The sequence below is a fragment of the Panthera leo genome, chromosome C1 (assembly GCF_018350215.1).
Source record: "Panthera leo isolate Ple1 chromosome C1, P.leo_Ple1_pat1.1, whole genome shotgun sequence".
NCBI lineage: Eukaryota > Metazoa > Chordata > Mammalia > Carnivora > Felidae > Panthera > Panthera leo.
This window is the reverse complement of record NC_056686.1, coordinates 38270456-38293685: the sequence shown is the minus strand read 5'-3', so window position 1 is coordinate 38293685 and position 23230 is coordinate 38270456. Positions and strand designations below refer to the sequence as shown.

General features: G+C 45.3%; 1 protein-coding gene across 4 annotated transcripts in view; it reads left to right on the top strand.

Moving 5' to 3' along the window:
- Window positions 1-23230, top strand: part of LOC122227036 (BEN domain-containing protein 5) — a 1450833-nt gene that overhangs the window by 1311950 nt on the left and 115653 nt on the right. For all 4 annotated transcript variants that reach the window (XM_042951161.1, XM_042951163.1, XM_042951160.1 and 1 more), the window contains exons 7-8: window positions 4780-4869; window positions 14778-14892. In XM_042951161.1, the coding sequence (XP_042807095.1) occupies window positions 4780-4869; window positions 14778-14892 (205 nt within the window). The remainder of the gene's footprint in view (window positions 1-4779; window positions 4870-14777; window positions 14893-23230) is intronic.

Here is a 23230-nt window from a genome sequence, read left to right as displayed (position 1 = left end):
GGGCCTCTTGGCATCTTCTAGCACCTCCACCAACCACAGATCCACTGATAACTGATTGGATCGGTTAGGGCTCTCCATGTTGACACCAAGGTTATGGCCCTGGTCTCACTCAGGCTGGGCATCAATAGGTAAGATACAGAGTTTCTTAGGCCATCTCTAGGGGGATTAATTAGTTATCTATGGCTGCCTGACAACTTACTCTAGAACTCAGGATCTTACCACAACAACTTACAATCTCCCAGTTTCTGTGGGCCAGGAGTATAAGAGCAGCTCTACTGGGCAGCCCGGGCTCAGGGTCTCTCAGGAGGTTGGGGGAAGCTGGTGGCCAGGGCTGGTTGTCACCTGGGACTAGAGGATCCTCTTCAAGCTTGCTCGCTCATGTGGTTTTGGCTGGCCTCTCTTCCTGGGTACTTCAGTCCCTCACCAGACGGGCCTCTCCACGGGCTACCTGAATGTCAGGTCATGGCAGCTGGAATTCTCAGTGTGAGTGATGACAGAGAGAGAGAGAGCACTCAAGACGAATGCCACAGTCTTTTTATAGCCTAATGTCAAAGGTGACATGCCATCCCCCTCCATGGTATTCTATCTGTTACAGCAAGACTATCTGCCTGTCTGTCCAGCCCACACTGAATGGAAGAGGGCTTATCTCTACTTCTTGAAGGGAGGAGACTGACAAAGAATTTATGGATGTATTTTTTTTTTTGAGATGGGGGAAGGGCAGAGAGAGAGAGAGAAAGAGAAAGAGAATCCCAAGCAGGCTGCATGCTCAGCATGGAGCCTGACATGGGGCTCAATCCCACAACCCTGGGACCATGACCTGAGCCAAAATCAAGAGTCAGACACTCAACTGACTGAGCCGCCCAGGAGTCCCTGTGACTGCATTTAAAAATCATCCCAAGGACTCTATTTAATCTCCAAGAGATGTTAAGAGCATAAATTTGAGATTCATAAAGACCTGGGTTTCATCCAGGCCCTACATGTGCTACTTACACAGGTGTAGACAAGTTGTTTCACCTTTCTAGATCTTGATGTCCTAATCTATAAAATAGGGGTAGGAATACTTTCATTGGGTTGCTATGAAAATTAAATAAGGTCATGCATGTAAAGTGCTTGGCACAGAGTAAGGACTGAATAAATATTACTTGGTTGCTATTGTAACTGATTTCTATTATTGTCCTCCTTCACAAGAAGCAAAATGGCATGGAAGTTAAGGACATAGGTGAAGTCAGACTGCCTGAGTGGGGCCTCACTCTGCCAATCATGGGCCGTGAGCACTAAGACGAGTCACTTAATGTCTCTTGGCCTTGGTTTTCTGTAAAATGAAGATAATAATGCCTAGTGCCTGGCCACCTAATAGGTGTTCAATAAAAACTTTATAAGTAAGGAAATAGTGGATGATAGAGGGATATAATGACAAAGGGATGAGTGTGTATGCGTGTGCGTACACAAAGCGCATTTGACTTCAAACTCCCTCTGTTAACTGAAGAGGCCGGAATGGCTATCCGGTTCCCCTTGAGTGTGCCCTTGTACCCTTGAGCATGTCACCCTCAATGAACTTTCAGACTTATCACCCCTTACGGGTTGTTCTTGGTCTCATTGTTCAGCTTCTTTTCTACCCTGGCTTTGTTCAAGCATACTTCCTTCATCATCCCAGCTGCCTCCTTCAAGAATATGTTTAATTGGCTTTGCATGAGTCTGGGGATTCAGTGACAGTGGGGGGTGGGGGGTGTCCCATGTCACACCACCTCAGAGCTGCTACATTACCTTAAATTGATTTTGCAAATGAAAGCTAAAAGCTAAGCAAAGGCGACCCATCCATTTTGCCTAAAGATGATTATAATGCTCTTTTACGGCCTCCTAAATGACAAAGCAATTTGTTACCTGCCTGCATCAACATTTGCTTATATTAGCACCCGAGATGCTTGATTTTTATTAGCCCCATGTTATCATTTTATGAAGACGCAGGGGCTCAGTAAAATTAGTGTGCAAATAGAATGCCCATTTTGCATTTCTCTGTGGTCAGCAGAAATGCTGAATGCAATTGAGTTGATACCAGGTCAGGGGAGACATCCATAAAGGTAGCCTTCACTGAGGGCCTTGGTAATGCTATTTATCATTTCTGGACTGCTGGGATAGATGGGGTCAGTGTTAGTGTTTTTTAAAAGGTCTTGGTGGCATTTCATTTTTTGTTTTGTAAGTGAAAAAACAATTGTAAACACTAAGGCAGTAGCTCAACTTCCACCACAGCAAAAAGGGTCGAAACCAAACTCTCTTGTGTACATTGTAGACAGAAGTGCAGCAGATGTGACATCTGATACTGCTGTTGGTCGATCCAGGAGGAGACAGGGTCATGAGAGGAGTCCTAGGCTGGGAACTGAGGCTCGACTCCACCACTGCTAGCCACATGACCTTGGGCACAGATCTTCCTTTTGTGAGCCTTGGTTCCTCACTATGAAATGGGGTTCATACTGTCCACTACATGGAGGTGTGATAAAGATTAAATAAGATAAGCCATGATCTGTATGAGTGTTTTTTATTCCTTAATTCAATAGCAAATTCCTGAGTACCTATTCCACACAGAGTCCTGGGAATGACGTTAAAAATAACCATGAAAGTGCAGCTTCTTCCTGGAAGAGCCTATATTTAGTCTAGGAAATACTTAGGTGTCTAACTCCTCTTATACACCATAAATTTCTCTTCCCGTTTGTTCCTAAAGGTGCCAAACACAGAGCTGAGCACAGAGTGAGTTCTCAGGAATGTTATTTTTTTGGTTGGGGTGGGGGGAAAAATGTATTTTAGCTTCACTGTATTTGTTGCTGCCTCTCAGAGGCCTAGGATTAGAGAAGAAATGACCTCCATACTGGTCACCCCAATGCACCAGGCAAGTCCCAAGCCTGGGACTTTATTAAGAACCAGGCTTAATAAAGTTAATACATATGTTTTTTATTTTAGTCTCTGACGTTGGTGCGACTATTGGGATCATAAACCACGTTCAAAATAACCTGTCCCTAGCATTTCAGAAACAAAAAAAAAAGGCTGTTAATTATTTCTATCTCCCCTCTCCCTCCAGGTCATCCCGTAATATACATATAGGATTCTTTAATCCAACTTCTCACAATGTTTATTTCTGAATTTCCTTCAGATCATGGTTCCATTCTGGGTCAATCTGGCCTTCTGGTGCCAGTGACTAAGTAACCCCCTGCCCCTTCCTTCTGGGAATGTCACTCTTGGCTACTGCTTTTGTCTTATAATCTCTTTGCATGATAGCTAAACTTTATTATACAAATGAGATTTCTGTAAAAGCAGCAAGAGCTTGGGCTCTGCTTTGGGGCCATATTTTCCTACTTCTTTGCATGTCTGTTGATTGTTATTGCATGCTGGACATTGTGAACTGTACATTGTTACATGTCTGGATTTTGTTGTCTTCCCTTAAAGAGAGTTGCACTTTATATGGCAGGCAGTTAAATTTCTTTTGTTCAGTTCGGTCTTTTTGTGATTTAAACATTTTGTTAGAATGAATCTGGAGTAGTTTAGTCCCACCATTAAGACATGGCCTTTCTGGGTTCTCTACTGAATGCCCTGAATGATCAGTGAGGAATACCACTTTCGTGGTGAAACTCAAATGATTCTTATCCCTGAGTGATCCCTGAGAGCTGCACAGGTCACTTCTCCCTGATCACTTTCTCATGATTCCGTGGAGACCCTTTCTCATGATGTCATGGAGACCCTATGCATGCACATCTTGGGACCCCAAAAAACACTCTTAAGGACGCCTTTACAAATTTCTAAGATTCCTTTTCCACAGAGCTCTGTCTTTTCTGGAATGTGCAGAGTTTTCTGGAATGTGCAAGCTACAAACTTGCTTCAGACTCTCTGAAGTTTAATTGCAGTGAGACTTCCATGGTCTGCTCAGGAAACTCTTCTTTGCTCTTTGGTCTGGAATGGGCCTCCTGGCAGAGAGCCAGGGCAATCATAGGGCACACTTCATGTATGTCCCTTTGTTCATATATTAGTCCTGTACTGCCTCTGGTCTGAAAACAGTTGTTTTGTATATTTGCAAATATAATATAAGCAACTTTTCAGTTGCTTAAGTTGAAAGAGAAACCTGGTCCCTATTACTTCATCTAGGCCAAGCAAGGGTTTGGATTCTAATCTCAGCTCAACCCACACCTATTAGCTGTGTGACTTTGAGCAAGTTATATAACCTCTCTGAGCATCAGTTTCTGCCTCTATAAAAGGAATATTAACTGTGCATGTTTCTGTAAAGACTATAAATAGTGTGTGTAATATGCATGACTCAAAAGGTGCTAATTAAATAGCAGCTGCTACTAGTACTATTACTGATATAAATAGCTACTTTCTTTACTCCAGTATTTACTGAATGTTTACTGTATACTAGGCAATATGTAAGCTTATTTAATCACTATTACTATCCATGTTTATAGATTAGTAAACTGAAACTCAAAAAGGATACACAACTTGCCTAGGGTCATAATCAGTGGATCTGGGATTTGACTTCACTCATGACGTCTTCAGATGATTGTAATATTGATATGATCAATTATACCAAAGAACAGGAGTGTAGCCTTTTAATATTGGGTAGCCAGGGATGTAATTTAATTAGTCAGCAATGACTGGGCCTGCATGATTCTAACCCAATGATTTAAGAAATGACTATAAAGCACCCAGACGATTCCCTACCCCTCTCTCCCATACCAACTCATAGTCTCAGCTTTCCCTGTGCCCCCTAAGCAACCTCCTTCCATTTTTATGTTACAGACAACCTTCGGGAAGGGGCGGAGCAGAAGGTGGTATTCATCACAGGACGAGTCCACCCAGGGGAAACACCCTCTTCATTTGTGTGCCAAGGTGAGTTGCAAAATCTCATGAGCATCCTGTGCCTATCCCTGACATCCGACTGGGGCACTGTGATGGCTTCTGGGACAGTGTGGTCACATGCAGAGTCATTATCTTGGATGCAAATGTACTTCATTTCTAAAGAGGTTATAGCTGATCTCCATTAGTAGTTCTTTCAATAAATGTTTACTAGCTACATGTATGGATGGAAGAATGGGTGGATGAATGGTTGGATGGATGAATAGGTAGGGCTAAATGGAATTCTTTCATATGTGCTATGTTGAGGATAAGCCACACAGAGTCATCTACACTTCCTAGCTTGGCTTTTCTTGTTTACAAAATTAAGAAATCTGGCCCCAGGCCAATGTATATGTTAGTAGGAGTACAGTAAAGCAGGGAGGTAAGGATTAGAAGCTATCTGTTCACTCATTAATTCAGTCATTCACTTAAGAAACAACTTTTGAAATACCTACTATGAGGCAGGAAGCATGCTTTGTATCAGACAATCAGAGGTAAATAAGATACAATTTTTCATCTCAGAGATATCTCTTTATAATTGCATTTTTATTTATTATTAAATATTTAATCCATATGAAATATATATTTAGTCAACAATATATATACATGCATACATATGTATTTAGTTCGTCAGCAATATAAGTATACTCAATAAATAATATATAAATAACAATTTAATGAATGCCCAGGTACTCACCAGCTTTAGAAGCAGAATATTATCTATTCCTTTTAAATCCTTTGTCCAGCTTTCCACCTTCCTCCTCACATAGATAACCATAAGCTTGAATCTTGTCTTTGTCTTTCTTAATAGTTTTATTATGCATGTAAGCATGCCTAAACAATGTAGGGTTTAGTTTTGCATGTTTAAAAAAAGGTATCATCCTGTGTACATTGGTGCTTGTGTTCACCCAATATCCATGTTGGTGAGTGTGGCTGTAGTTCATTTCTTTTTGCCATGCACTCCATGTCTGTCTGCACCTCAACTACCTGTCTGTCCTCATGGACAATTCCATTGATGATAGTGTTTTTTCTTACAAACAATGCTGATACAAATGTCCTTATATGTGTGTTGCTTTGTGCAAATGTGCAAATGATTTTCTTTTTGTCTTTTTTTGAATTTTAGTTAACATACTGTGCAATACTGGTTTCAGGAGTAGAATTCAGTGATTCGTCACTTACATACAACACCCCAACAAGTGCCCTCCTTATACCCATCACCCACTAGCCCATCTCCCACCCACCTCCCTCTATCAACCCTTGGTTTGTTCTCTATAGTTAAGAGTCTCTTGTGGTTTGTTTTCCTCTCCCTGTTCTCCCCCCTTCTCATGTGTTCATCTGTTTGTTTCTTAAATTCCACATATGAGTGAAATCATGTGGTTTTTGTCTTTCTCTGACTGACTTACTTCGCTTAGCATAATACATTCTATCTCCAACCACGTGTTGCAAATGGCAAGATTTCATTCCTTTTGATGGCTGAGTAATATTCCATTATATATATATCCCACATCTTCTTTATCCATTCATCAGTCACAAATGCTTTTCTAGGGCATATAACCATGGAAGGCAGTTGACAGGCCACAGGATATGTGCATTTTAAACTTAACGATATCTCCAAATTTCTGAGACCTACACCTCTATACTGCCACCAGCAATGTGTGAGAGTTCGTAATGTCCCACATTCTCACCAATACTTTTGCATTTTTACCTGTGTAGTGGGTACACCACATATAAAATATGTGACACTGTATATGTGGCGAGCACTGTTCTAAGCACCTTACGTATTTTATTTTATTTTAATTATTTATATTTTGCTAATTCAATGTAATTTATTATAATTATATTAAATTTTCTATGTGATGGAAACTAATATTAACTATATTTTTACATATGAGCAAACCCGGGTCTGGTGAAGGTAAGTCATTTGTCTCATTTTAGTCTCTAAATGACCATAGGTCAAAGGGATATTAAAAAAGAAAAAATAGAAATTATACAACTTGAGGGAGACAGTGGACTGCTGTGGACATATATGGTGATTTGCCATCAGACAGTCTTGGGGCCAAAAGTTGTCTAGCACACTTCCTAGCAGTGTGATATCAGTTTCCTTAGAGGTAAAATAATTAGAGTTTCAGTACCCATTTGCAAAGGCTGTTGTGAAGCTGGTGTCAGATGGATGTGGACAAACTCCCAGTCCTGTGCCTGGCACTTAGCAGACACTCAGGACAGATGTTACCCCCTTCCCCATGGCAGTCTGCAAAGATGCCGCAGGTAATCTGCTCTGTAAACTCTAAGGCACCATGCAAATTAATATGAGTCTTCTTTTCCCATTCATAATTGAGTCTACGGTGCTGTGATTAGGCATGATTGCCTCCCCCTTTCTTTCAGACCAGGAGCCAGAGTTTCAGGGAGAGGAAGTGATTGCCCAAAGATGAGCCACTCAGAAGAGCCAAGGCCGGTGCCTCGGCTCCCTGCTGCTGTCACTCCAGCTTACTCCTTGGCCTTTCTCACTTCCATCCTCTTTCCTCCCAGTGCTGTCCTTGCAGTAACCTCTCCGAGGTCCCTCCTGGTTTTACCAGACCCTCTACTTGCAGCCATCTGTCACTTACTAAACTTGGCAGCAGACCTGTTCCCCCGGCTGATTGGATACAACTATTTTGTCCTTGTTTTGTAAAAAAGATAGTAGTAGCCTTACCATCAATACTTCCAGCTCTGGGGGCCCAAGCTCCCAGGCCCACCTCCTCTGTGGGCAGTAGACAGAGGGCAGGGTCACCATCACATTTTACAGACAAGGCCTGAGACACAGAGAAGTACATCTCAGGTGCTTTCTCTGTTGAGCCTGCTTTTCCAAAAAGGAATCTGGATGGTGCTGAGTTGATAGACTCAGTGCCGTCCCACAGGCTTTCCATCAGTGTTTATTCCTTGGCAGAGCCTTTTAAAACCTTCTCTCTACCTTCTCAAGATAAACTCCAATTCCTTCTCATGACATTTACAACCCTCCACGATCTGGCTCCTGCCAGGTTCTCAGGTCCAAGCCTCATTAGATCTCCCCACCCCCCCCCCCCCAACCACCACACACGCAATTTAACCCTGAACAGACAATCTTCTTCCCATCACCAGGCCTTTGAATCTGCTGCTCCTTTGCCCACCCCTTGCAACCTGGCAAACATCTCCCATCTCCCAAGGTTCATTCAAAATACCCACTGTGGGCCCCTCTCCCACTCCCTTCAGACCCTGCTTTGCACCTCTGTTGTGGTTACCCACTGGTCATCTTTATTGCCGTGATTTGTTATGTATTTGATTGATATTTATTTCTTCCCTTTAAACTGTGAGCTATTTGAGGCCTAGGGCTGGATCCTGGAGTGTCATTTTCTACATCTGGAAAATGGGGATTATCTCGTTCATCCCATGGGGCTGCTGGGAGGAGCAAATGCTGTGTTGGCTCTGGGATTCCAAATCTGAGCTCAGAAAGAGGAGCCTTAAGGTCACACAGCCAGTAAACAGCAGAGGGGGGGCTTTGAGTCTGGGTCTCCTGAGCCTGTACACGCACTTTTGCCCCACTCACAGATGGGAAGTGCTAGAAAGCCAAGCTTTATGCCTGGGAGAACATAGTACTCTGGGAACCCCACAATGGTTGATGTGCATTTACAGATGAGAATGGGGAGGCACAGGGAACTAAAGTAGCTTACCCAAGATCACACAGTGAATTCATGGCACATGTGGCTTGGGACCCATCCCTTTAATCCCAGTCTTCCTCCTTCCCTAGCTCTGTCACTGTCCCTGGAGATACAATTTATCCCTCTGGAGGCAGCTTAAGACAGCCTCATTCCTCCACTTTGCCAATGAGAGACTGAGGCATCATCTTTCCCAAGGGTCTCTCAAGTTGGACCACAGCCCCACAGGGCACAGCTGGATCCCCTCCAAGCCCACCTTGTTCTGGGGAGAGCAGCAGGGTCCAAGGCCTGGAAGGGTGATGGCTGAGGTACCTTCAGCTCAGTTAATGCTTCTTCCACATTAACTGGCTCAGTGACCTTGAGCGGGGAACAGACATGTGGGCCCTGTTCGTCCCCATCTGGCTGGGACCATGGTCCTCACAGCCAAGCTGCTGACACACCTGCTGCTGGGAGTAGAGTGAAATCATGTCATCACAGAGCTCTGGAGGGGCGCCAGTGAGGGTGGCAAGTCTTTGATTTCCTCAAGACTCCCCTTGGCCGTGGGACGGCAGATTGTCAATCACCCCTCAGCTGCCCCAAACCCCACACATGGGCTCTGTGAGGCCAGACTATCCTCATTCTCCAGCCATGACATGAAAGGTCAAAGGAGCTTCTGAGTTGCCCTATAGCAGAGTGTGTGTGATCATGACCTCTGGAGCTAGGCTGCCTGACACTGAAGCCCAGCTCTTCCACATAGTACAGTATGACCTTGGGGTCATTCCATAACCTCTCTGTGACTCAGTTCCCTTATCTGGGAAGGGAAATAATGATAGACGTCCTACCTCATATGGTTGTTGTGCAGATTAAATGAGTTAATACCTGTAAAATATTTAGGACAGTGTCTGCAATACAATAAGCACTAAATAGGTGTTACTAATGGAGCACTTGCAGGTGCCACGTATGGTTCCTCTAACCCTCACAGGGCACCCAAACCCAGGGGTGTCATTTCTGTGTTGTGTGTGCCACCCCACCTTCCTTGCCGCTTTCCTGAGAGAGCCGTTAGCTGAACCCTCCTCATTTCTGCACCAGTAAGACTGTACCGCAAGTCAGAGGTTTGGCCTGGACTAGACCTCAGGTGTCTGATTTCTGGTAGAGTGAATGTTCTTTCATGGATGCTTCCTGGGGTTGTTGGGACCACTCAAGGGGCTGCTGTGAGGATTCGTGAGCTCTGCTGCCAAGGTGCTAAGGTGCCCACCAGGGCCTAGACTATGGAGATAGAGCTGGCCTTCCCTCGGGCAGTTTATTCTTCAGGGTTACCCTCAGGTGATAAGAAGATGGAAGAGTTATACACACACACACACACACACACACACACACACCACTCACAACCACCAGGACCACCAGGACCACCAGGACCAAGCCCAACCTACTGTTTCCTCCAGTGAAGTGGTCACCTTTGCTGCTTTCTCCCTCCCCTCCCCCACTGTTTTCCTCCCACCTCTATCCCTCACCTATTCTCCCTCTTCTCCTCTCTCTCTCTCTCTCTCTCTCTATCCCTGACAGCCTCATATTATAAGTGAAACACCAGATCCACTAAGGGGTTGTCATGGGCCTTTCACTTCCCTGAGCTTATCTTTTCATCTGTGAAATGAGCAGAGGTAGGGGTTGGATGGTAAGAACCAAGACTGTGAATTTCAGGTTCTTCAAGGCCAGACTCCCTCTGATTCCAAAATTTGGGGCCCATGGACCCAGCTTAGGGTAGACAGGGGCCTGGTGCCAGGTCAGGAAAAGGCCTGGAGTGGCTGCTATCATGTGACCCACACTCTGGACTCTGGGTCCAGCAGAGACCCCCAACTATCTTGCTTGAAGCCTGGACTTTTCCCACTGCAACATATTGCCTCTTAGTAGAGAACAGCAACAATAAACCTCACATGGAACTCTCTATATGCATATATGCATATATGCAAATCATTCTACAAATCACATGCAAATAGCCTCCTGACTCTTCCATATTGCCTTAGTGGAAACGGCACCATTTTGAAGCCAGTAGAACTGGATCTGCATCCCATCTAGGCCCCTGTGAGATGTTCGGCAAATGATGTCACCACCCTGACTTTGTTTTTCTATCTGTAAATGGAGCCAATAAAATTACAGGTCAATCCAGGTAATGAACATACAGTGCCCATCACTGGTCCATCTTTATTCGTAGCACTGAGCTAGACACTGACAAAATAGTGGCAAAGAGGTAGACCTGTCCTTGCCATCTTGGAGTTCACAGTCTGGAGGGAAGAAAGACAAACAGCAGGTGCAAACCTCAATCTCCAAACCTCAGAGGCAGAGGAAACATAATTTTCCCTATTTTTCTGTAACTGAACTTACTTTCCATTTTGAGGCCCCATTCTGCCAGGGGCCAGAAGCTTCATCTCAGTCATTTTGGTATCATCTTTCCCCAGGAGTGTGTAATTTCAGTGAAGAGTTCTGATGCTCTTGGGGATGGTAGACAAATAATCTCATCATTGGTATCACCATGTATACACATTCCTTCCCCTACACCTGCTGCATCCTCACAACTTTCTGGGCCTTGGTCACTGCAGAGCCTCTGCAGGTCAGCACCATGTCAGACCCTGGCACCTGACTGCAAGACTCTATGTTTGCTGGCTCTCGGCTATGTCTGCCCCCCAACCTCCACCCTATCCACCTTCAGGTCATCGAGACCTCCGTTATTCCTTCCTCCCAAACCACATTCCTTGCTGCAGCTGGGAGAGCCCAGATCTGCCCCTGTACTTGGCAGTGGTCTCCTGTGTCTTTCATATCCTTCAGCTGAACTGGCAAGTCCCTGTTCACCTCTTCCCTTTCTATCTCAACACCCTCTCATCCCCACAGCGTCAGCCAAACCAAGTAGGAGCAATGATTCAGACAACATACATATAAGTTTCTTATGTGCCAGACCCTTTGCTATTAGCTCACTGAGATCCCCACAATAACTTACAAGGTAATTTTATTCTCTCCTTATCTGATGAGGAACTGAGCAACCAAGAGGTTGGGCCACACAGCTATTCAAACCCAGGTAGTCCAGTTTCAGAGTCTATGCCTTTAATCATGAAGCCAGGCCGTCTTCTTCCTCACCTCCTATCCTTTATGCAGGACCCCCCTGCCTGGAGCACCTTCTTCTGGCATCCCTTCATCCGGCTCATTCTACTCATCCTTTACGTCTCCCTTTTCCGTAGTCCCTTCCCAGGCCCTCTGGGTCCTCATGGCTCCTTGGACTGTTCCCACCTGAGCCTTTGCCAGTCACCAGAGTGGGTGTTTCTTGCCTATCATGCACCTTCTATGACAGGAACCACTTATGTATCTTGGAATGCTAGGCTTATAGCACGGACATAGCCCTGAGTGATTTTCAGTTCAGTTAACCCTATACTCTGTCAAGGTTAAATGAATACCTGGGCCAGTCTCCTAAAGGGCATTTATTAGGCACCTTCTGTGTACGCTGCCCTGAACTAAGTACACTAGGAGAAATAACAATGAATGGCCAGTTGGGGTTGAACGGCGAGGTTCATCATGACCAGGCCAAGGTTGGCCCAGGGCCGTGATCTCTGTGACCTGGCTGTAATTTCAGATCATCTATCACTTTTTTTGCCTCTACCCCAGGCTCTTAAGCCTCCAGCCCTCCTATTGTCCTGCATTTTTCCACCTTCCTGATTAAATGAGTTCAAGGGAAAGGACCCAGCAAACTTGTTTACAAAAGGAACAAAGATTGATCTAAGGAGGTTGATTGTGTCTCCTGGCAGGAGGGAGATTATTCTCCTCACTTGATAGATGAAGATCCTTCTACTTTGGGGGAGAGGAAGAAAAAGATGGAATTACAGACTGCCAGTGTGGAAAGTGTCCTTGAGAATTACCAACTTCTTTCTCCTAACTTTAAAGATGAGAGTAGGCTGGAGACTTTGTAAAACTCAGCCAGTAACTGAGCCACAACTAGAACCCAAGTTCTCAGACAGCTGGTTTGTTGGCTTCTTCAATTTGGCATCCTTATTCCCAGATCCCATAGCTAGCAAACCTCACAGACCAGGACCCCCAGTTCCAAATCCCATTCTGTTTTTTCTCCCCTCGTTGCCTCTCAATCTTTGGTAAAGCCCAATTTTCAGGTTCTGTGTCAGGCAGTTAAAGTACAGGCATTTTAGCCCATTCACATAGTAACCTTCCAGACTGAGTATTACAATCCCTGTATCAAGATGAGGAGACTGGGCAGAGAGAGCTGGCAGCTTCTCCAGCTAATAACCAGTTAGGGTTTGAATGCAGGTGTCCAGGTCCTTCTGCTTTCTCAGTCTATGCAATGGTTTTGGCCTGTGGCTGGGGGTGGCGTTTCTTCTGCGCTCTTACTTTCTCCACTATTTCTCCTCATATTCCTCTCTACTTGCAAAGGCTCGCCTACCAACTTCCTGATCTATGGGAATGATTCAACATTCCCTGTTGAACTGTATCTGACCTCAAGCCAAGAGAGGAGTCTGAAACCTCTCCTCTCCTTGCCCCACACTCACTGTGGGAGAGGGAGCTCTGGGTGGCTGCAGCTTCTGGTCTGGCTTTGTTTTCTCTCATCCTTTTATTAGCTGCCTAATTGGCAGCCCAATTAATCTGCTCATCTGTGAAGGAGGATGGATCACGATGAGCTACTCCATTTCCAGAAGCCATTCTCTGCCATTCTCTGAGGCAGCATGGCCAGGCCCTGAGTGCAGGCTGGCTCCTTGATGGAGGGCTGCCCCGGGAGCTGGGGTCAATTAGTGGACAGATTAAGCAATTATTAGCCCCTAACAAGGGCACCTGGTATCATTACCCTGCCTGTGTACTGGCAAACTGCAGCTTTAATATGAAGACCAACAAATAAATTAGGGCATCTGGTCTACTGCCGCGTCGGTGGAGAAGTAAATGATGTCCAACTGGCTTTCGGCTGCCGATGGATTCTGAGCCCTGGCCTAATGAAAAGCCTGAGATGTTGCTCACTGGTCACAGCAGAGTTAGGATATGCTGTGGAGCCATTTATCATTCCAGGAGCTAAGTGCCTGCCGCTGGCACATGGATCGTTCTTAGTTACCCTGCTGCTTCCTCCTGTCTGTCTGTCAAAACATACTTATCTTTCAGGGCCCAGTTCAAAGCCTCTTTCTGCTTGATGCCTTTCCTTCTCTCTCCAGCAGGAAAGGAGTTCCCTTCTACACCTTGGGTGGGTCGTGCACTTCCCTACCATTCTCCAGCTCTACAGTCATTTCATGGAATGCCAGAGCTCCATTTTGCCTATTTTTTTTCAGGTCTCTGAAGAAGGGATAGAAATGTGGAGGAGAGAAGGGAGGGATGAGGACTCAGGTTGTTTCCTGAGCCCCTCTCCTGTCTGGCTATGCAGACCATCACCAGAAGGAAGTCAGCAAGGGCAGTGAGAGGCTCAGATTCGCCCTTCAGGAAGATCCCTTTAGCTGCACTGTTGAGGGCACATTCCAAAAGTGTTTGCAGTCATTCAGGCCAGATGTGGTGGTGGCCTAGAACAGACGAGCAGCAGAGGGATGGAGATGAAGGGCAGATTTGCTAGATTCAAGGAAGAGACTTGGGGACTGCCTGATTGAGGGGGTACAGTCATGGAGAATTCAACTTTTCTAAATTTGGTGACCTGAAGGCAAGTGGTGTTGGTGCCAGTGAGAATCAGCAAGGACAGCCAGCCCTAGAGTCTGTGAACAGAGGGCCCTCAAAGTGGAAAGGGGCAGAGTAGGGACATTGAAGAAGCCTTCTCTCTTCATGTGACTTTAACCAAATCCCTTCTCTCTGCCTCAGCAACAGGAGGGTTTAGATCCCTGAGTCCCTGAACACATAATCATCCAGTCCAATGTCAACACTTAGCCATTGGAGAGCATCTCTTAATTCATTGTTTAGGGTTATCCTGCCTCTCCCTCATCTCTGTCTGTCAAAACCCAGGCCCTCCAAGGCATAACTCAAATACTCTTTTCTTAGAAGCTCTCATGGGCTATGCAGCAGGAAATGTGCTCTCCCTTCTGCCCATGGGCTTCAACATTATGTTTGGAACTGTCTCTTGGAAACAGAGATATATTTATAAAATTTACCAGGCAACACCTAATCCATAGCCACATACCCACGATGGGTGACAACACAGGTCAAAATTCACCTTTTGAGCTTTTACTGCTTCCAAGCTGGGTAAAATGTGCTCCTCCCTCTTGAAACACTTCGAGGTTAACCCAGATGCTTTTCTTTCCCTAGGGATCATTGACTTCCTCATAAGCCAGCACCCTATTGCCCGTGTCCTCCGGGAACACCTGGTCTTCAAGATTGCACCAATGCTCAACCCTGATGGAGTCTACTTAGGCAATTACAGGTAAGGGGCAGGGGAGAATGCTTGGAAGCTGGCAGTCACAGGATGGTGGGATGGAAGCAAGGAGAAAAGGGGAATATATTTTTGAGAAAGAATTTTCCTACTACCCATGAGTGCATTAGAGGAAGTCTCACCCTAGCTTTTGAGAATGTGGCTAATGAGCCTTGGATGTTTCATGCACAGCCACTTGAGGTAACTTGCTGGGGTTTTCTGGTCAGTTCACTAGACCCGGAATCAAGAGAGTTAGAATCAGTTTTGGCACCTACTTCCCGTGTAACCTTGGGGAATTTGCTTTCCAGTCTGATGCTCAGTTTCTCTTGCATAATGAAGGCAATGATCACGTACCTGGCAGGGTACTGGGGAGAATCAAAAGAAATGGTGGAGACAAATGTGCTTTGCAGAGTATCATATGGTGGTTACAGTGATGACTATTTTGATTCTGTGTTTCTTTTTGGAGATCATTAATGAAGGAGAGTGGCATCCCAGGTCATCTGAACAGCATTTCTCTCAGATGTGGGCATACCAGCCAGCCCCACACTCACTCATGTGCTCAGACCTTGAACTCTCTTTCTCTGGGATGAACAGCATAATTTATATAGCCTAAAATTTCACTGCCCGGTGGGTCATCTGCTAGAATATTGAATCCTCTGAGATAGTGTTATTATTCTTATTTGACAGTTGAGGCAACAGGCTTGCCCAGAGTCACACAGCCAATGAACCACTGGCTGTCTAATTTCACTGCCCTCATTATACCTCTTTAGAGTGGATGAGTCCCACAACTTGTAACATTCATTCTGTGTGACCTGGTGCCTGTCTGTCCTCCTTTCTGCCTCCCCTCCCACCCTGTACTCTTAGAACTGTTGCTCTAGCCACACTAAGCAAAGCCTAGTTCCCTAGACATGTCCTATTGGTCCCTGATTCCTTACCTTACTCAAGGCCACCCTCCGCTGAGAACATGCTGTCCCTTCGTTAACTCATTAACCCTTCTTCACAATGCAGCTCATGTCTCTTCTTCTGCAAAGCATTCCCCAACCCCCCAGGCAGAATTAGTTACTCCCTTCTCTAAGCTCCCACAGGCCTGGTTGTTGAACAAGACTTATCCCATTGTGTGGACTCCACTGGCCTTCAAGCCAGCAAAGAACAGGGACTGAGCCTTAGTGGTCCTTTTGTCCCTGATTCTGGGCAGCAGGGATAAGCCCACAGTAGATGCTCAAAAACTATTTGATGAATCTGAGTGAAGGAAAGGATGATTTTATTGAGAAAGAAACCAAGGTCTACACATGAGATGGGATTTACCCATGGTCAGTGGTAAGGCTCAGATTAGAACCCAAATTTTTAAATACCCAGACAGGTCCATTTTAAACAGAGTTGATTTACTCTTTCCAAAACCATGACAACTGGGTCCAGAGGGGCTTTGCAGTACCTCTGGGTATAAGTTAGAGAGAGCCCATGGGATATGTGATGCCTTAATTAAAGACAGTTTTCCTTTCTCTCTTAATTGGCTCAAGCAATGGTTCATTAGCACTGGAAGGTTTTATGGCTTGCTGCAGGCCTGAGAGCAATGCCTTTCCACCTTCCCTGGACAGAATGCACTGTTAGTGATAATGGTGGTGGAAAGACCGTTTGATTTATGTTAACATTTCTGTTTAATTACAAGAGCGACAGTGGTCAGAAAGAGGTCAATACTGTCCACTCTACACACTTATTTATGTCATCATCTGCTGTCCAGGGATGGCAAGTTGGAAAGAGGTCTGTGACCTTGACCAAAATGTCTCCCCTCTCTGGGCTTCAGATGGCCAATGGGGTGGTGATGGGGAACTAGATGTTTTCTGTACGTCCTCAAGCTCTAGATTTTGTGATTTGGGGATTTCAGGATAAAAGAGCGCCAACCCTCAGAAATGGTTCTCTACTGAAGTTTAAACTCTCAACGTTTTCCTAGTGAAAATATGTGTTTCTTATTATAAGAGCTGGAGAAAATCCCCAACCACCGGCATTAATCCTGTTGCTAAAACAGCTCTGAGTTGCGACAAAGAGCCTAACAGTCATGAGAATTCACTACTAAACGTTTGGAGAAGGTGAAAAATAATAATAAAGACTCCGGATTGAGGGCTTCAAGGTGCCTTAGAGGTGCTCTAGACCAGCCTTCCCTGACTACAGCAGTGTGTCCCATTTCCTGGGGGACATGCCTCAGCGTTATAGGGGAGAAAGGAACACAGAGTTTGAGTAAGTTTGGGAAACACAGAGTTAAGCACAACTAAATGTGTTCTTTTATAATAAGATCTTTCAGTTCTGAATATGCTAATCAACAGGAATCTAAGAGGGGTTATAGTATCCGGTGTTTCCAAAGATAAGTCAGGGAACACTTTTAGGGAAAGTGTTTTAGGGGAAACTTGTTTCCCCCTCCATCCCTCACCCCCTCCACTGCCACTTCCCCAGCCCCGAGTGGTGTTACGGTTTATTAAACTCATTTTGGGAAATAACATTCCAAGAATTCTGCTTGCCCACCCAGTGCCATGTCAAGCACTCATACACTTATCTCATTTAATCCTCACACAAGTTGGTGAAGGAGGGTGCTTGCTGAGATTTCTCTGCTGGCAAATAATGAAAATCTACTCAAATTAGTTTGAGTACAGAAGGAAAGGTGGGAGGGAGGGAGGGAAGGATACTTGTCAGCATTCTAGGGCAGTAAACAGAGCCCGACCTCAGAGGAACTCATCACATTGCTGGAAACCGGCTGGAACACAGACGGACGGCCACATCGCTGCCTCTGTCCTGCTCCCTTTCACTCCTAACATCCCCTCAGGATATTCAGTCTCTTGAGCCTCAGTGAAGTGAAATAATCCCCCTTAGGTCATGTGGCCTGTGAGAGGCAGGCAGACATGCAGGTCTGTGTTCCTCCCTGAGGCTGCACCAGACATGCCAGACCCTGTGTGAAGAATGAGACAGGCCTGCCCTCATGCCTGTCGTTGTCCTTCTCCCCCTCCTCCCCTCCTCCTCCCCCTCCTCCCCTCCTCCTCCCCCTCCTCCCCCTCCCCCTCCCCCTCTTCCTCCTCCCCCTCCCCCTCCCCCCCCCCCTCCCCCTCCCCCTCTTCCTCCTCCTCCTCCTCTCCCTCCTCCTCCTCCTCCTCCCCCCTTTTTCTTCTTCTACATTAAAGAGACAGATAATCCAATCTAGGAAGGAAAGGCAGGAGATTTTCACAGATGTAATCATGTAAAATTATATTTATGACACAAACACCTATACTATGGTATTTATAGTAAATTAGCATTTAACTGCAAATGGTGGCAGCTACCACATGACTGATAATGCTCTTTATGAGGAAGGTGGCATTTACTAACCAGACTGCCATATCTGCACCTGGACTGTGGCCTCCAGGAGGAGCAGGGAGGGCCTCCACTAGTTTACAGACTCTACTCCATACTCTGCTCATACTGCACAGGAGCCGGCCACAATAGATGATGTCAAAATATAGCAGCGATGTTATGGTGTATAACAGTGACACAGGGCAACTGTACGTCCTGTCTCACTTACTGTGCTCCATTTACACTGGCCTGCTTTCCAGTTCAATCCGAGATTTCATGCCAACTCACAGGAAGGCCTTCTCAGAGCTGCCAGGATAGAGCAGGCCTCCCACTGTGCTCTTTCTAGGCACTCTGCACTGTCCTTTCATAGCCCTGGCCCCAGCTGGTAATTGTGCGGGGATTTATGTGACCATTCATTTAATGACAGTCTCCATCTCTAGACTGCAGACTCCATGAAGTCAGGACTTTGTCTACCTATGTCCCCAAAGCCTGGCAGAGTGCCCAGCACAGAATGGGCCTCTGATGTGTATTTTCTGGGTGAATAAATAAACCCAACAGCAGTGTTTAGTGATAGTGCCCCGGCACAGAGCTACAATCCCAGTGCAGAGTAGCTATGGCTGGATGCCATCCCCTCCCAACCCTTCACTTGCACCTACATGGCCTCCTAAGCCCAACTGTCTTGCCTGCATTACACTGAGATGGCATGAATACCATAATGAGCTGCTATTATGATTTACCAAACTCTGGTTCGCAGCCACATGTTACTGTACAGGACACTATACTTTTAAACACACTTAAAAACCACATTTGATCTCTACAACAACTCTTTGAGAAAAGAAAGTCAGTTTTTATTATATACATTTGAGCAAAGGGGAAACCGAGCATATAAAGGTGAAGAACCATGTTCAAAATCACATGGTGACACTGCATTCCCAGGCTTGTCCTCTGCCTTGCAAGCTGGAGGTAGAAGCAGAGAACTGGCAGTCTAATGTTCCCTACTCTCCTGAGCCTTGTTGTCTTTGGGTAAGACACTTCTCTCCACTGGTCTCAGTTTCTCCCTGCCCTCTTAGAAGAAGATAATGAGGTGGAAAGCATCTTCCATCACTTAGTAGAAGCACTGGGCAGAGGCTTTGTCAAAAATGGCATGGCTACTCCATGGATGAACTTGAGGACATTATACTATGTGAAATAAGCCAGTCACAAAAAGCCAAATACTGTATGTTTCCATTTATATGAAATACTTAGAGTAGTCAAAATGACAAAGACAGAAAGTGGAATGGTGGTTACCAAGGGCTAGAGGAAAGGGGGGAATGGGGAATCCGTGTTTAACCGGTATAGAGTTTCAGGTTTACAAGATAGAAAGACTTTTGGAGATGGATAGTGGTGATGATAGTATGGCATTATGAATGTACTTAATACCACTGAACTGTACACTTAAAAATGATTAAGATTGTAAATTTTATGTCATGTGTATGTTACCACAGTTAAAAAAAAATAAGAATGGTTCTACCACTGATGCCATGTGAGCATCTTTGAAGGGTTCTGGGAGATCTGGGGCCTAGAGGTCTTGAGAGATGGATCTTGTAACTTCAGGTATTATAAAGCCAAGAAGCTGCGAGGCAGCTCCCAATTGGAAGGCCATTGGGGTAGGGGGTGATGGGCTGAGTCGGTCACCGGTCGAGTCAAGTCACTGGGTTGGCAATTCTCGATGTCCTGTGTTAGATGTGGCTGCCCACGCCCCTTGCAACATTTGTACACAGTCTCTGCCACCTCCTTCTCCCCATCACTCCCTTTGCAGAGAAGAAGGCCCCACCCCCTCCTGTACCCCACTGCAGTTGATTTCTTCAGAGCATGTGTAATGCACGAGTTGCTTTGCATTTGAAAAACAGAACTCTCCATCTCCATATGACAATATGGAACTCTGTGTTGGGTTTGCATTTCTTAATTAGGTGCTTGTCATTGTGTATTCCATAGAGCCACGTATAAGTAAACAGTCATAGACCTTTGAATAAATTTATTGGTTTTATTTATGTTTCTGGGCATAAAAATCTATAATTACCAGGTACAGCCTCAGTATAACCGGTATTTAATGACAATTACTTTTTGTTACCATAGAAATGAGTCCAAAGTAGTTACCCATAATTTCTCATTTCCCAAACCTCACACATGCTGAATTGCAATATTACCATAGTAATTGCCTATTAGTCATCATAAAATACGCAGTTACCCAAAAGATAGCAGGATGCTATGAAATTTCTCATCTTCAGAAAACCTCAGTGCTTCTTGGGAACGTGGAGGTGGGGGAGAGCAACAAACCCCTCTGGGTGGTGCCGAAATGATTCAGCTTCATAGCATGGCACCACTGCAGACCCCGCGGTGGAAATGGATGCTTCTCCCATCTGTGGACCCACACCACAGTATGTCTCCTGGCCCTGGCGATCTCACATAACAAAGGATGCTCCAGTGCAATAAATCCAATTTAACTAAAGTTTATTGAGGGCCTGCTGAGTGTCAGGCCCTGCGCTGGGCCTTAGGGAAGCAGATGGGAATCAGAGGCAGCCTTTGCCAATAAGAAGCCCTGTGTTTGTATTAGAGGGGTGTGTGTGTGATGCCACGGAGGCCTAGATAACAGAGGTAATGTCTAAGTGCCTACTCACTGTACATTAGCCATAATATCATTCTCATTTAACCCTTGCAACAGCCCTGTGACAGAGGTAGTGATAGAGCCCATCTTTTTCATATGAAAAGTTTTTATGTAACGAAACATAACATACTAGAACTAAAGAACACAGTAGGGATATATTCAATCACTGTATGAGGAACCACTGAAATCCATAAGAAAATCTTGAATAACTTATTAGAAAACCAAAAAGAAAACTAAAGGACATCTAAAGTTAATGCACAAGGGAATTTTTTCAAAGTGGTCAAAAACTAAAGGAGAAAGATTTTTTACACAATTCCAATGAAAATGTAATTTCAAAATAACATTTTTAAGGATTCATATTAAGTGTGGTTGATACACAATATTAATATCAGTTTCAGGTGTAAACATGGTGATTTGACAATTGTATACGTTATTCAGTGCTCGCTACAGTAAGCCGACGTTAACATCTGTCTCCAGACGTTATTATAAATTGTTGATTTTATTCCCTATACTGTACTTTTATCTCCAGGACTTATTTTATAACTGGAATGTGGTTCCCCTCAATCCCCTTCACCTATTTTGCCCATCTTCTACCCCTGGCAGCCACCAATTTGTTCTCTGTATTTATGAGTCTGTTTCTTTTGCCCCATTAAAAAAAATTTTTTTAATGTTTATTTATTTTTGAGAGAGAGATACAGGGTATGAGTGGGGGAGGGGCAGAGAGAGAGGGAGACACAGAATGTGAAGCAGGCTCCAGGCCCTGAGCTGTCAGCACAGAGCCCGACGTGGGGCTCGAACTCAACGAACCGCGAGATCATGACCTGAGCTGAAGTTGGACGCTTACCGACTGAGCCACCCAGGCCCCCCTGCCCCATTTTAAATACAGAAGGAAGTTGAGGCACAGAGGCAGCCAGGAACATGCCCCAGGTGCCTCAGCAGGAAGGGTCCGAGCAGGTTTATGAATCCAGGCAGTCCCACCCTAGCCTACTATGGAGGTCACCTCCTGCTACATCGTGTCCTAAACTCAGGCAGTGCTTCCCTCTGACTGCCAGTGGCGAGGGAGGGTTTTTGAAAGCTATATAGGAATTCACCAGACACAGACAGTAAAAGAGATTTGCACAGCAAAGTGTCATTAAGCATGGCAGAGGGTGATACCAGACAAGGTATTCCCAACATACAAACATACACACATACACATGCACAGACATAATAACTTGCTGACCTCGCCCACCTCAGCATCCAAAGGAGGAAACATTTTAAACTTTCCAAAATAGGATAGAACACAGATTTAGCTGTGTAAAATGTAAAGTGCATGGGGATATTCTATTTGTTCTTTGACAGCATAAAAACTGCACTTTTCATCAAGCTAGAAATGGAAACCAGAGGCCCATTACAAGGACCACCTCACCGAGAGGTGCTGCCAGCCCCTTCTCACTGTGCCTCCCTCCCCATCCCAGCCACACTCTCCCCATTTGGTGGCTCTGTCACAGAACCCATAAGCCTTGGGGTGGGAAGGGAGCTGAGACCTCTAGTCCAATGCTCTTCCTCAGCAGTGTCCCTGAATGACAGCCGGGTCCCCCTCTTCTCATCCACCTCCAGGCTTGGGTGTGGTTCTCTGGCTTCCAAAACATCACCAAGCTGCCAGCTTGGACTGTTAGAGAAGGTTTGGATTCATGCTAAGCCCCCCAGCCCATCCCTTCTGCTTCACCCCTGAAGGATTATTCTGTTTTAGTCCATCTTCTACGTGGTAGCCCTTCAGCTGTCTGAAGACTGTGTGTCTGCACGTCTCCCCACTGTCCACTCCAACCACTGCCAACTCCTGTTCTCCAGGCTGGACATCCCCCAAAGCCATGGGACTTTTCATATGTAGTCTGAAATCCACTCTTCTCCCCATAATTCCTGCTGTCCTCTCAACAAGCTCCAGATGTTTGTTGTTGTCTGTCTTTCAGGCCTAGTGTCCAGAACTGAACAGTTATGATGATGACAATGATAATAATGGTGATGGTGATGATGAACACCTCACCTCTGTTGAACCTCCTGGGCCTGCCAGTGTTCTAGACATTTTGCATGTAGTGTTTCATTTAATTCTCAGAACGACTCTGTCATTATTCTCACCTTACAGATGAGGAAACTGAGGCATAGATAGATTAGGAAAGTCCCGTAAGTTCATAGAGCTAGCTAGTGGAGGAGGAGTAGGAAGGGACCATCACAAGCCTAATTCTGGGGACGTACTTCTCCTGATACAGCCCACATGCACATTGCTTCCTGACATTGAGCTCTCCTTAACCTACATCTTTCCACTTGCATTTCTTCTAGGTCACAACTCCCCCACCTTTTCTTAGAGCCTTACAAGAAGCCTGTGACATAGACAGGGTAGGAGTCACTCTCTCTCTT